This window comes from Drosophila navojoa, chromosome 2, assembly GCF_054131105.1.
Source record: "Drosophila navojoa isolate 15081-1374.11 chromosome 2, UAZ_NAV_1.0, whole genome shotgun sequence".
Taxonomy (NCBI): Eukaryota; Metazoa; Arthropoda; class Insecta; order Diptera; family Drosophilidae; genus Drosophila; species Drosophila navojoa.
Window position 1 is genome coordinate 6,349,223 of NC_142890.1, and position 14,286 is coordinate 6,363,508.

Consider the following 14,286-nt stretch of genomic DNA (forward strand, 5'->3'; position numbering starts at 1 on the left):
CAGCAAAATCAAGTGGCAAAACGGAATGAAAGTTACTTAGTATTTGAAACCACAGAATCAATAACAGTTCGCTCTCAATAACTGAAAACGTGAACAATAGCCCGGCAATGTTTTTTTGTCTTCTTGTTGGCGGCACATTCTATGTGGGCTGGAAAATGAATTGTGGCATTAGCACGTGCAAATATTGGCCGACTCATGGGAAAGTGTCAGAAAGTCATTTAACATGTATTGGCCAAAAAGCTAGCAACTGGTAATTGGCAAATCGGCAACCTGGCTGGCCTGGCTGCCTGGCAACCAGAAGAGAAAGAAGCCATTCGGGCCGCTTATCCACGGGAACAGCCATATGTTTATGAGCTTTGAAGTGGTCATGGGCCATGAGTCAGTGTGGGCTGGGATGGCCAGGCATTGAGTCACTATCTCACAATACTTTGTGGCCTGGCAACCTTGCGGCGTGCAGCAGCGCTCTGTCAATAAGTCGCATTAGATGCTGGCTGGATGAACTCTGTCAATATTGGCGAACCTTTTTTACTTTCGGTCTCTGTGCCCAGCCGTTCATTAATTTCACTTTTACTCATAAATATGCTAATCAATGGCTCACGCCTCAGTCAAGCCGCAGCGCCGCTTTGCCAAATTGATTTCCACAGCAAATCTTTATCGGCTGCTTTTTAGCTCTTACTCAAATCGTTTATTATGTTTGACACTTGAGGGCAGTTGGCTAACAGTCTAGTCAATTTTAGAATGCCTAGGCCGTCAGATTGAGTTACGCAATGCGTCCAAGAAGAAAGTTAAATAACTTTGCGTTTCCCTCTCTCACTCTCTCACTCTTGCTTCTACTTTCCACTTGTCGCTGCGGCAGCTGGCCACAGATCTCTTGAGTCCACAGACGGTTTTTAGCATACGGCTGACAACTGTCGTTAGTGACATCATTTGGCCAGGCCAAAACGGGCCACGCCCGGCAAATAAACAAACACTTTCACATATAGCGGCAAGTGCAGAGAGTGCGACAGCCCTAGCTTGAAATTATTTAATTAAATTATTGTTATTATTGTTTTCAGTCGTGGGCCGCTCTCACCTTTTGCTGGTGCGTGTCCCATGTCTGGTCTCACTCGGGTCGCACGGGTATTATTCTTCACCTTTGGAAGATGCGTTGTTAATGACGACGCTGACCCTTCTGCCTGGGCGGTAAGCCGCTTTTCCAGCCGCAGCAATTAACGCAATCGTCGCATTATTACAATTCAAATACCTACCAAGTGGAAGATGTCTCTCTTATGAGGGGCTCAAACGGAGCCCTGGGCCAATTCCAATTCCAATTCAAGCAGCTTAGCCACATGCCTGTGCGCCGGCGACTGTGATTGATGAGCTGCGTCTGGGTGGCTTATCAATACACTTACATACACATTTGGCAACACAAACATCAACATTTGTCCTCAACCCGGCTCCAAAGTGCCGAATTGCGGATGTGAGGCAACATAAAAGCAGCTGTCTGTCTGTTCCGCAGCGCTTTGCTTATTTCGGCTGTCACATAAGTATCCATATGTAGGTCCCATAGACTCTCATACGCTCGCATTTATATTTATCACTGTGGGCCCACATTTGCGCCGTTTAATGGCCCATTGCTCTTAGCGTTATGCCTCCAACTTGGCTGCTTGACTCCATATCAAGTCGAGCCAACGACAGCAGCCCCAACAACCGCCTTAAAGGGCGCCAGCCAGTGCCAAATGTTAAAGGTGTACCAGGTGTATGGCCAGACGAGCTGCTCTGCGTAATGTATGCTAAATAAATCACATTAGCTGCATACAGACCGCAATAATTAAAAGACGAATGTCTGACGGCATATATGTATGTATGTATGTATAATCATAAATATCAGACAAACATGAAATATTCCTAATTAGCATCCAGCTGTCAGCGACGATGTCTCTGAATGAATGCAAGAAAATGTTATATAAACATGTTTTTGCTATATTTTATTTTCATTATTATATTATTAGCATTTTTAGAACCCGAGTTTCCCAGCATCTTTATGTCTGTATTAAAATACCTTTATGTATATTGTGTTACCTTTTACCTTTAGACTGTTATTAAATGCATACATCGTGCTGTAATCAAGTGAGAATTCGCTGTGAAGAGTGCTCGAGGCGGAAGTGGCACTTGCTCTAAACTCTGCCCCAAAAGTACCTTAATTGGGACTCGAGGTATGAATGTATATCTGAGAAACAATTTCTGAGTCGTGAGCACAGGTTGAGTCAAAAGTAATCACCCGATGTTTTTTGCTGTAATTTTCTTCTTTTAGCAATACATTTTGTTCTGTCTGTGCAATTGGCTCCTTGAATCCGTCATTGATTCCATCAAGTGGGGAAAACTGTATCACAAAAGACTTATAACCTGTGCGAACCCATTTGTTTCCATTAGCCATCAGTTTTGCCAGAGCATTAGGCGACAAAATTGCTCCTTAAGGGCTTCCAGAGTCTGACCTTATTCCAAAAACCTTATAAGAATGAGTTTAGAACTCGAGAAACGCGACCTGCAGTTGCTTCTTTTATTGATTATTCCGAGTCGTTGCGGTGTATATATCAAATCTCGACTGCACTGTATTCGTCGTTTATTTACTTCCACCGGATTCATAGCCCGACGATTGCACTGTATGCGGCGTTTATTTACATCATAAATGTCAAATGCGAATTGACATACGCAGCCGTTGGCCAAAGGGTGCACGGAAAACTTTATATAAAATTGTTGAAAAATAAAGCCATAAGAATGAACGAAATGCCCTAAAATTCGACTCAGTGATTCCATTCCACACGCAATGCTTAGCTCGAGCAACTGCGCGAGCTCCTCTCGCAGCTGTAACTGTTCCTTAGGCGTCCTCGACTAGAGTCCGCGTAGTTAGTGGAACTCGAGAATTGAATTGATAATCCTTACATAACCAGAAGAAGAACAAATACACGAAATGTTAATTAAAACATTTATTTATCTAATATTCGTTGCCAAACAGCAAATACTCGGAATTCATTATGGTTGAGCTTAAGCCGAGATTAAGTATAACAGACACGTTGTTAGTACTATGGACACATTGCATGTTAGGTTATATTGACTATGAATATGCATATTTATGTATATATAGTTTAAATTTAAACCACAAGGAAATAAGTTCAGTTGCGAAGTACGTACAAAGCCTTAGAGTGAAAAGCGTAAATAGGAACAAAGTTGAATAATTAAGCATACTATACATAGTTCATATATATATATATTTATATCATACATATGTACTTATCGCTGCTTACATCTGAGGAGTTGTGTTTGTGTTTATCAATTACCCGAAATTTAATTGAAGGGCTCGTTCAATTAAATCACAGTATTTGATGAAACCTAAGTGTAATTGTGTGTAGTGTGTGTGTGTGCTTATATTGCATAATTAATGATACTTAATGTACATATGAATATGTAGAGCTAAAGTATCTACAACTGGGTCTTACAGCTGCGAGCACAGTTATCCCGTTAGCCCGCCTAGACTTATATTTAGCTCAGCTTTGCTTTCGTTCAGTCAACATAGATGCTTACGCCTACACACAATATTCGTAAGTCTCTAAAACTAAGTTTAAATTTGGGATTTCAATTTCGATTATGGCTGCAGCACTCCTCCTGCTCCTGCTCCTCGCTCGGCTCAGATGCTCAGCTGTTCAGATGCTCAGAGTTCTGGGTAATTCAGTTGGCATTATGCATTGCTGCCCAGGGGGAGGAGAGCGGCATGCATTGAGCTTCAGTTCAACACTGCAAATTGGCATTTTAGTAGTGTTGCAAAGCTGTAAGTGTGCACAAATGCTGAAATGGTCTCTATGAAAAGCACATCAGATGCACTTTTGTTTACTTGCGACTTAAATGAAAATTATGCTACGGAATCTCTAATACAAATGCAAATGCATGCAACCTGCGGCCCTGTTTCAATTGCCCTTCACAAACGTCTTGCATGCAAATTCAATTATCTGGGAGCTTCGAGGCTCCGGCACGGCCTGCACACTGTCTGTGTCTCGTATTTATATTTACAAATATTTACATATACATATACATATGCAAATACATATACGTACGACAAAGCACAGAGACTGACTGGCTAGCTCCTGCTTAGGCAGAGATTTAGTTTAGTTGGGTTAGTGTATTAGGCGGATTTGTGGTCTGTGTCTGTTTAAGGCGGCGCCAGGATGATCAGCTCCGACGGCATGGGATTCTCGGTGAGCGCCACAGACTCGGTGACCGCGCTGCGCGTTCCATTTCGTGCGTTAAAGTCGGTGGCCGCGATGCTAACGCCGCCGAGGCAGTCGCCATCGGAGGTCGCCAGGCCCCGCTTGGCGCTCTTACCCAGCAGCTGTAGCTCGCCCTTGGACAGGTCGGCTTCGTGTTTGCGGCGGCGACGCGTCGCAGCTGCCTGGACGTTGCTGCCTGTCGTGTGACCATGGAGAGCAACATTAGTGGATTCAGTGCAACGACACAAGAGTTCTTGAAATTCTTTACGGAAGTTATCGTTGAGCCATCCATACAGCAGCGGATTCGAGCAGGCCGAGCTCATGCCAATCATGTGGCAAATGGCATACGCCACAAGCATTCTCTGCGTGACGGCCGACGGCCGTTGCATGTCCGCGTACAAATTGATGAAGTTCAGCGGCAGCCACGAGACCCCGAAAATGATCGCAATGCTGATCAGCAGTCGATTCGTCCGCTGCATCCGCCTGCCCCGCTCCGTCTTGCGCTGCGACGAGCACTGCACGGCGACCACGGTGATGCGGCTCTTCAGCTTGTTGTAGATGCCGAAGTAGGCGATCGACACTATCACAATGGGCACCAGATACTGCACGCACAGCGAAAAGATCGAGTAGTAGAAGCGGCCGTCGCTCATCGGCCAGTCCTCGATGCAGTACGATATCCTGTGGGGCACTCCGAACTGCTGCAGCACCAGCGGCATGTCCATGTTGATCAGCTGCTTGTAGATGAACAGCGGCGAGGCCAGAATCAGGGCGAGAATCCAAATGCCGGCCAGTATGGTCACAGCTCCGACGAACTGCAGGCTGTCCCGCGTGGGATAGACAATTACCTGGGCAACGGGTGAGGAATTTGTGTGGTAAAAAGGCAGAAGGTTAAAGAAATGAATACGTATTGCATATTGGCCTTAAGGTACCATTGTCTCAAGTTTCCCTATTTATCTGCTAACTATTCAAATGTGCCAATGCTCTATGTAAACTAACGCAGCTGAAATCATTCAGCTTGGTTAAACGCTAATTGACGATCTAAAAATACCATTTTGAACTTTTATCTATTCGCATTAAAAATAGAACAGATAAGTGCTATGACAAACATGAAAAGAAGCAGGAAACAGGAAACAGGAAACTTTGAAAGTTGTAACCAAGCTACCATCGCAATGCTAAAACTTTTGCCTGCCACTGTGGCGGGGGTAAAAGGCTATCAGGGAGCTGTTGTGTCCTGGCTTAGCGATGTCCTTAGCCGTTTTATAGTTGTCTTTGCCAAACCTTTCGCCACATTGCGCACGGAACACACAATTTCTTTCACGCTCTTTGACTTTTGATTAGAAACGACAAAACACTTGGATGTCCCCTCTATCGATTTTTCGGATGTTGGGGGATGTTGTCATAGCAGCTGGCAATGATTATGGTTAATGTGCAACGAGGCTACCAACCTGATATCTGTCGAAGGCAATCGCTGTTATGGATATGGTGGACACGAATATGCTCAGGGCCTGCAGAGTGGCAATCGTTTTGCACAGGGTGGCACAGGAGCCGTATGGCCAGAACTTCGAAAGGAGTTCCATTAGTGTCAGCGGCATGGTTACTAGGCATAAGAGCAGGTCTGCAAATATCCGACAAGAGGCCATCATAAATACGAAATTTCAGGTTACATAACAAAGACACACACATGCACACACACATGCACACACGCACACATTGTCAACTCACCCGATATGGCCAGATTGAGTATGAAGAGATTGCGGGCCGTGCGCATGATTGGTTTACGTAGTACTGCAATTACCACCATTATGTTGCCCATGGCTCCGAATACAATCAATACGCCGTACATGGCGATTAGCAAGTGGTACCACGGACTGCCGATGGAACGATTGTGCAGATACTGGTCCATCAGCACTGGGTCCATTCCGGCGGGCACATAGCTCCCGTTGTTTGTGCTGTTCAGCAGCAACATTGTCATGTTGTCGTTGCTGCTGCCGTTGCTGCCGCTGCTGCTGCTGCTGCTGTCTTCGTAGTTGCTGCTGAGTTTGTCGTAGTTGTTGTTCGTAGCGTAAACAGCGCCTGCATCAAGGCCAGGATAATTAACCAAATGTCGACTCTCCCCAATCGTATCAAATGTGGCGTCGCTCGAAAGTACTTTATACAACTCGGCTGAGCTCAGAATTTGACTGCCAGGTTCAGTGCGGTTCATGGCGATAATCTAGAGAGAGAGAGGGAGAGACAGGGAGGGAGAGAAAACAGATACAAACAGCATGTTAGTCAGTGTCATGCAAAAATTGGGCATTTCTTTCGGGATTGCGTGTGTGCTGAGCGTGATTTAAGTGCTGCTTCAAACGCACATGCCACACGGGCAAAGCATTTGACTAAAAATACACAGCAGTCACTATCGGCCAAGCCAAGGAAAATCGAAAAAGAAAAGGATGTGCAGTGCCAGCCGTTTGGTTTATGCCAAAACTTTGGCCCGCTATTGGTCTTTGACGTGAGCCAAAGGGATTGAGCCTCGTTGGTGATAAACCAAAGGCTTAGTTGGTCTATAAAACTTTGCTAGTTTTTTAATAAGACCTCGGGCCAAGTTGTGACGTTTCTTTTTATAGCAACCAAAATAAAGCGCTTAGGTTTTTTTCAGCCGTTCCTTTTATTATATTTCCAAGTAAAATTCTTCTCAATCTATAATTATAGTGAAGACATATCAGCAGAGCAAGAGCAGCAACTGATTTTAATTAAAAAAGTTTGTTTGCAAAATAATATAGTCTGCATTTTTTGTTGTTTGTTTTTTATTTTGTTTCCTATACCCTCCACTCAATGTTATGTAATCTGCATTAAATTTATGCAAACAACAGCAGCGAAAATATTTGGAACATTACCGCACTTCGAATACCCTGCCAAGTGGGTTTGAGATATTGCTCGTAAAACTTATAGACAGCTAAATTTGTATCTCTATTATAATCTGCTTTCCTTTGTTAAGTCTTTAACTGAATAATAATATTAAAAACTAATGTAATGTCTTTGTTAAAAAGAGTATCGGTAGCCTGCGACTCCCAGCTGGAAGTGAATCTTATAATTAACTTTAGGTTTCGATGAAATCATTGAAGCTCTATTTACACCATTTACGTCATCAATTAGGCGAAGCTTCCTGATTGACGGGCAAAGTAAAGCTCCGTCTTAAATTAAAGTTCCGTTTTGACGTGTTGCTATGCTCAACATTTTCGATACACAAACAATGTGAAATGGGCGATGCAGAAGGCACTCCAATTATCTGAGATGTTACGTATACGCAATATACGGGGGCCGCATCTCTTTTATATGGCCTGCTGCTGGGACCGGCAGTTAGAATCCATTCGATTTGTACTTGGGTTATAAATGAACACAATTGCTTAAGATAATTGCGTAATTTTATGCACCAGATGAGCGTGTACTTATCAACATCAATAAACCGACGACGGAGACCTCCCGGGCAACATCAGCACATTATTCAGATTCCCCAAAGTATGCAGCACAATCGGCTGACTCGATTAATGGGCTGTCCATAAATCAAATGGGCTGGCTGTCTCGCCCGACTCGAGGGACTCGCAACCATCCCAAAAGAGTTAATGCTCTCTAGAAATAGAAATATTGACTTCCTTTCCCTCGACTCGACTCAACATGAAAGCAGAATCGCTGAAAAAAAATGCAATTTTAGAGTTTGCAACTAACAATTGACAAATCTTTGCTGTGTGCAGCGGCAACAAAGTTTATCAATAGATTCATTTCCTTTCAGGATTTTTTGCGCTCTGTGGCATTCAAGAGATACGCCAAGGAAAAACAAAAGAACAAAATATTTACAATTGTAAAGAATGCTCAACAAGGCAACAACAATAGAATGACAAAGTTCTGCACAAAGTTTGACCAATTGTTTTTTGGTATTTCTTTTCGCAGAGACAGGCTCCGTCTCGGTTAGTCATTTGCAGAGAGTCTCATAGATGGGCAGGACTGGAGGGAAATTGAGTTTTCATGGCAGCGAAATCGCTTCAAGTTCATTCTACAATTTTGATTTAGTTTCTATTCGAGAGTCTTGCTTTATTTTAGCTTTTGCTTAGCTAGATCTCTGTGGGACGCTTACGAAATGACTTTTTCCAAAGTTGATGACAAGAAAATTATGTAAAGTAGCCTCAAGTTCATAGAACTTGTCATGAATTTGAATAATTTTCAAGCTGTCAACGTAGCTGGCGCAATGCGTGGGTCTATTTGCATTTTCACCCTACCTACAGTTCTACGTTAAGCTGCGTGATAAAGATTTTAAATGCCACAAAAAAGAGCGAAATGTGTGTAATACACAAAAATAAATAAAAACACCCACAAAAAATAAAATACGAATAAAAATAAAATTCTAACCCATTTTTCTTCTTAGCTCTGCCATTTTTGGCTCAGCCGCGTCTGTGATTTATCTGATATGGTGGCAAGTGTGCGTGGGCCTTCCTCGCCTTTCAAAGCCATTTCCATCGCCTTTTGAGCAACTGCTGGGCTTAGGCATGAGAAATGTCTCAATTTGATAAGGGAAATGTAATACATTCATTCGCTTAGCTCGGGCCTCCTATGCATGGGCTCGATCTATTAATTGGCTGCGAACGTGATTTTCAGCTAGAGAAAAGCTCTTTCAGAGTGAAATATGAAAATGATTTTTATATTTTACCCAGCAATTAATTCAATTTTCGGCTGAGCCAGCAATGTGAATCGACAAATTGGATTTGGGACGGCATTAAGTCCCGTTTGTCGTGGTCAAAAATGAGTTAAGGCAAAAGGGTTTTAATGTTCAACTAACTGAAGCCCAACTGTAAGTTAATTAATTAAATTTAAAGCAGCTTCCACGGAGCAGCTACATGCCGTTGTCCATCTGTCAACTTGTCAGAGGCTCTATGAATGTAAAATGAAATTATGCCAACTGCCATATGGCCAAGTATGTTTCGGGATGCCCTACGAAGGAACGCACGTAAATTGCAAAGTAAGCGAAAAGTTTTCGCCTTCTGTTGAAAAACAAAAGTTGAATTCTGTTTCTAGCTGACATCTCATTTGTGAGGGCTTCTTGGGAAGCATTTATATTGCCATTACAAGCGTAATGTATTCACTCTCACTCCCTATTTTTCTCTCTCTCTCTCTCTCTCTCTCTCTCTGTCTCTGTCTCGCCCACTGCCTTGAGGTATGCGCTTTTGTCTGTTATTAGGTGCATTTATCTGAGACTGTCTTCAGCAGTTGCTGTTGCCACTAGCATTTGTCTCCGGCCGTTGGCAGGACACTTTCATTTAACTTGCAACATGAAATGCACGCAAGGGACTCGTCCCTTTTGCTTGAAGCTGTAGCTGCTGCTATTGTTGTTGTTGTGGTGTGTCCTGCTAGCTTTTTGCCCTAATCCGTGTCACACCATATTTTACTTCAACTGCAAGGCACCAAATGGCACTTGAGCTGCGAATGATGTTATTGCAAACATTTCAAATAAATCCCTGCATTTTGCGAACGACTAAGAGGATTTCTTTCTAAGACTCCCAAAGTCCTGCGCAGAGGGGATCTAAGGGATCTATATTATGTACATACATTTGGCTGCTTAGCTTCCCTACTTTTATGCCCTAGCATTGCCATATAAATGCACATATATATATGTCCATATACATATGTATATGTATTCTCTATTGCGCATTATAAAGCTGTCATGTTACCAGCAGGCGACAAGTTAACAAACTGTGAAAATGCAATTCTTTGCCATGTCAAATAAAATGGAAAATGGATATACTTACATCATCGCCCAGCGATGGGTGAATGCGAATGGATTTAAATACTTGCTGAGTTTTAACTTTGCTTGTTTGCATACGATTACCTCGACAGCACTTGGCCAGACTATCCTATACCCATTCAAATTATAAACAAGGATGTGCCAGCGCTCACCTAATCTAATTAGGGCACTAATGGAACCATGTTGTTCAACTCCTGGGAGAGCATATGAATTTATTAGCTGCCTCGCCTAAGCTAGATAAATTGCGGAAGCTAAAACTTAACTATATTACAATTTACACATTTACTTTTTAATGAAGTTTCACAATTCGTAAATTATGGATAACAAGCTATTAAATTAGCCACAATTCCAGCGAGTATTTACGTATTCCATGGAATATTTATCCTTTTTGGCAGACTGTTGGAATTTCGGCCTATTAAACTAACACTTTCTAATTGACCTCATTAGCAGAGCGCTTAAATTAGCATGGGCAATACGCTAATCCCGCATTCTCATTGCGCTATTTTCTCTAATTAAGAGCCAGCATCGTTTAGCCAACTCATCGAGTGCGCTGCAATTGCTCGCAGCCGACAGCATAATAATTATTAATGGCTCGAATGCAGCGAAATTTGTTCAAGAATCGATTTTTATAATTTTCCATTATCACAGTGGGCGTGGCACTAGCATTTCAAGTGTCTCTTCAATGCAGGTGACCAAAACACGCATTCAAATGCTAGTGAATATTCATTGAAAGCGAGGGAGCATATATATAATATATATAGAATATATAGCAAATATAGAAATATATATAATAATAATATATAAAATATATAATTGTAAGTTTATACTTTACTGGAAGGAGAAAGAGAGAGAGAGAGAGAGAGAGAGAGAGAGAGAGAAAGAAAAATACAAAAGTGCTGCATGAGAGAGTTTAGTTTTACTGTTCACATATAGATAATCTCTTGGACTTTAATTAAATGCTATGAACATGCACTGAGGGTATAATTTATATTATATGTTGAAAAATACTTCCACAACCCACAATATTTGTATGGCCAAGTTCCCTTTTACTGTGCTTAAAGTGCGGAATGAATTCATAAATTTGTCTAAGCAAAAAATTCAGATAAATAAACAAAAATAAACAATGAAATTCCTGAATACTCTTAATATAAGTATAAACCTCATTCAACACACTCTTTCAACTTAACAAGTTTGTCAATATTAATCAAGATAGACCACATTTTCGAGTAACTTTTATTTCTCCTCAGAGAGTCCAAGCATCACTAAATACTTTTCTGAGAAACTTTTGAGCTCTTCAATAGTTTCTGAATGCTTATTTTCTTTATGCTTCCGCTAAGAGCACTCATTTTTCACACAGTTTGTGGCTATAGGGCACACATATCTTTACACAATTAGTTATGAATCGAAGGCGTTAATGCTTGACGCTTCGCTCAATTTTCATAATTTTTCTCTGGCGAAATGCTTTCAGCTCACTTATACGAACTTCCGCTCTTGGTTTCCGCAAATCCACATTAACCGAGTAGAGACCCAGCCACAGAATGTTTGTTTTTCCATTATTTGGCACTCTGCATAAATTCCGGCACTCAAATCAGATTCCGCTTGAGTTACAATTTCCTTTCAAGATTAACTTTTCTTGTTCATATTTGGAGCACTTTGCACTAGTTTGTGTTATGCGAACAGATAGTTACAATCGCGATGATGAGGTTTGGCTGCCGCACACGTCGGTTCGCATTACGGCCGATTCCCACTTTGATACACACATTCGGCACATTTGGGCAGGGAACGGAATACAAATTCAAACAGAGATTCGGGTACACAGAATCGCTTCGCAATTCACATTTCCCAATTGGAAAATGGGAAAAGTGGCGTCCGGCCGATTATTGGCAAATATCCGCGTACCACTCGAGGTATTCTCTGAAAATTTCACGCCTTCGATTTTTAATGGCGCCGAATGAAAAAACAAACAAAAACATTTTCACACATCTTGGTGGATTACCTTTTCTTGATTTGCTCAATCATTTTCCAACTGCGAATATAATTCGTATAAATATTCAGCATTCTGAATATTTATAAAATATTTTTATTTATAACTTTTGTTTTGTTTTGTTTTTTTGCTTTGATTTCCAGTTTTAATTACTTAAAGCGTTCCAGTTGAGATTTGTCGATCCCGATAACTCGGCGGGTGAACAGCCGGCGACCATCTGTTGGCTTTTAGTGCACAGTTCTAACTTTTATAGCGCTGCCCCTGAACACTTTTGGAGGCGCCGAGTGCTGCTCGTTGCGTATACGCTGCGTGAGCCCGAACTTGCAACTGAACGTGCCGCGCACGCTGTCTGCTTATAGGCGAATGCTTTCGGGTTTGTTTTGGACCAACAGCTGTGCGGAGCTTTCTTATCAGCGCAGCTAGGGGTTGAAGCTGTCCAAAAAGCTGTCAGCACAGTGGGGCGAAGCATATTATTATTATAAGTTTCGTTTATTTGAAAAACATCATACATATATATATTAATATTTATATTAATTAATTTATTTACATATTTAACATTCCCATCTAAAATGGAATATGCTTGGGTCAACACTTTTACTGCTCATCGAGCAGCCCCCTGGCATCGAAGAACGGCAGCAATTTCGCAACAATACGCTGTGCTCTGACTCCCTCGTATACCGAGTCCTGGAAACTAATTGCCTCGGGCGTGTCCATGTACAGTTTACAAAAGTCTGGACAGTCGTTGCCGTTGTAAATCATGAGAGGTTGAAAGACCAAACCTATTATGACGCCTGCATAAGAATGAAAATTCTGGCATTAGAAGGAAACTCAACCCAATTTGATTTGGAAGCGGAGCACTTACAGAGGAATCTGCGTCGCTCGAACTGCAGTTGGAGCTCCATCAGACTGGGTACCTTGCCCTCGTAGTTAAACTGGCCCAAAGCACGCTTCAGGGCATAATAATAATACTGAACCAGCTCCGTTTCTCTGGCCAGCACCTCCTCCCGCAGCGAGGTGCAGAAAAAGTAGTGAAGGTCCAAGACTGGAGGGCCGAGGGTGCTGAACTGAAAGTCTATGGGCAGCACTGCGATTGGCTGCTCGTTCGCATCGTATTGGAACATAATATTCGTTGTCCAGCAGTCACCGTGAGTTAGGACCTGGAAATCGTCGTCTGTCACATCGAACACACGCGCGGCATACTCCATGAGATTGACCAATAGACGCTCCAGCTTGCCATAGTAGCAAGCAGCTAGCTTGGGCTGCGTCTTGACGTAGCGCATCAGCCCCTTAAATAGGTTCGTGAATACCTTTGAGTACCCCTGAGGTCCGCGACTGAAGAAGCTGGTGGTGAAGCCCTGAGCGAACAGCTCGGGCTGCTGTTGCCTCAGCATCAGCGCAGCGGCATGGAACTTGGCCAGCATTTGCAGCGTGAGCTGAGTGTGTGGCAGATCCAGCTGCTTCACACGATCCGCGTTCTGGTACCTGAGCGGAGTTAGGTCCTCCAGCAGCATGATGCCATGCTCCCTATCGATGCAAACGGCATGCGCGTGCAGCTTGTCCTCGATGCCCACCTCTCGCAGCAGCTGCTGCATCCTGGGCAGGATGAACTCGTACATATCCATCTCGCGAGTGTATACGCCGTACTCGGCAAACATGCCCGCCTGGGGAGCATCGTCCGGGCAGCCTTCCTTTAGGAAGTACGTGCGCTGCTCCACTGCACCGCCCGTCAGCTCGTATTCCACATGAATGCGCGTCACCACGCCCACATAGTTTTGCCCCTTGCCCACGGCTGCATTCGACCACAATTTGCGTACATTCAACTGGGGATCCTTGTGGTAAGCCCTCAGCTGAGTTTGCAGGTAATCCTTGGTCAGCCAGCAGGGCAAATCGGAGCCAGCCATTTCATAGAGTTGGGTCTGGCTGATGCCTGAGAACTGAGAGAAACTCGCAGCAGCGATCTAGCTAATATAATGACGTTCTATCTTATCACGTCACTTTTCTCCTTATCATTATATTGTATTATGGAACTATCACTAAAGTGTGCCGTTAATATACTACAAAAATTAAACCATCTTTATTATGACCCGCCATAAGTATAAGTAACCAAAGTTAACGCGACCACATCGTCGTCTACGCTTGAATATATATATATACTTGAATATATATATACTCTCTAAATGAATGAGCGATCTGCTCTGAATAGTGACCAAAAATATATCCGTATAACCATGACGCCGCTTCTTTTCTTATCTCCAATTATACGGCTAAGAGGTGAGTACTGAGATGAT

The 14,286-nt window shown here is 42.8% G+C and overlaps 2 protein-coding genes across 4 annotated transcripts; both read right to left on the reverse strand.

Moving 5' to 3' along the window:
* Positions 1-3,749: 3,749 nt before the first annotated feature.
* On the reverse strand, positions 3,750-12,335 carry NPFR (Neuropeptide F receptor). Of its 3 annotated transcripts, XM_089263902.1 has the most exons (5): positions 12,011-12,335; positions 5,964-6,421; positions 5,687-5,856; positions 4,510-5,086; positions 3,750-4,437 (listed from the first exon to the last, which is right to left on the reverse strand). In XM_089263902.1, exons 1-5 carry the CDS (start codon positions 12,070-12,072, stop codon positions 4,184-4,186), a joined length of 1,521 nt encoding a protein of 506 aa, XP_089120028.1. In that variant the 5' UTR covers positions 12,073-12,335; the 3' UTR covers positions 3,750-4,183. The 3 variants fall into 3 exon arrangements, with proteins under 3 accessions (XP_089120028.1, XP_089120022.1, XP_017968947.1); XM_089263896.1 differs by having other exon boundaries at positions 3,750-5,086; XM_018113458.3 differs by having other exon boundaries at positions 3,751-5,086; positions 5,964-6,453.
* A 203-nt stretch (positions 12,336-12,538) lies between these two features.
* On the reverse strand, positions 12,539-13,950 carry LOC108660167 (uncharacterized). The gene is made up of 2 exons (XM_018113465.3): positions 12,861-13,950; positions 12,539-12,789 (listed from the first exon to the last, which is right to left on the reverse strand). Exons 1-2 carry the CDS (start codon positions 13,897-13,899, stop codon positions 12,593-12,595), a joined length of 1,236 nt encoding a protein of 411 aa, XP_017968954.1. The 5' UTR covers positions 13,900-13,950; the 3' UTR covers positions 12,539-12,592.
* Positions 13,951-14,286: the final 336 nt, after the last annotated feature.

Bases quoted from the DNA above. Each gene is read 5' to 3' on its own strand.
- NPFR (XM_089263896.1), bottom strand. From the start codon at position 12,072: ATGCTGAATATTTATACGAATTATATTCGCAGTTGGAAAATGATTGAG. The intron at 6,422-12,010 runs GTAATCCACCAA...TGAACCTGGCAG, and splicing joins ATTGAGCAAATCAAGAAAAG to TCAAATTCTGAGCTCAGCCG. The intron at 5,087-5,686 runs GTTGGTAGCCTC...CCCGTTGCCCAG, and splicing joins TTGCCTTCGACAGATATCAG to GTAATTGTCTATCCCACGCG.
- LOC108660167 (XM_018113465.3), bottom strand. From the start codon at position 13,899: ATGGCTGGCTCCGATTTGCCCTGCTGGCTGACCAAGGATTACCTGCAA. The intron at 12,790-12,860 runs GTAAGTGCTCCG...ATTCTTATGCAG, and splicing joins CGAGCGACGCAGATTCCTCT to GCGTCATAATAGGTTTGGTC.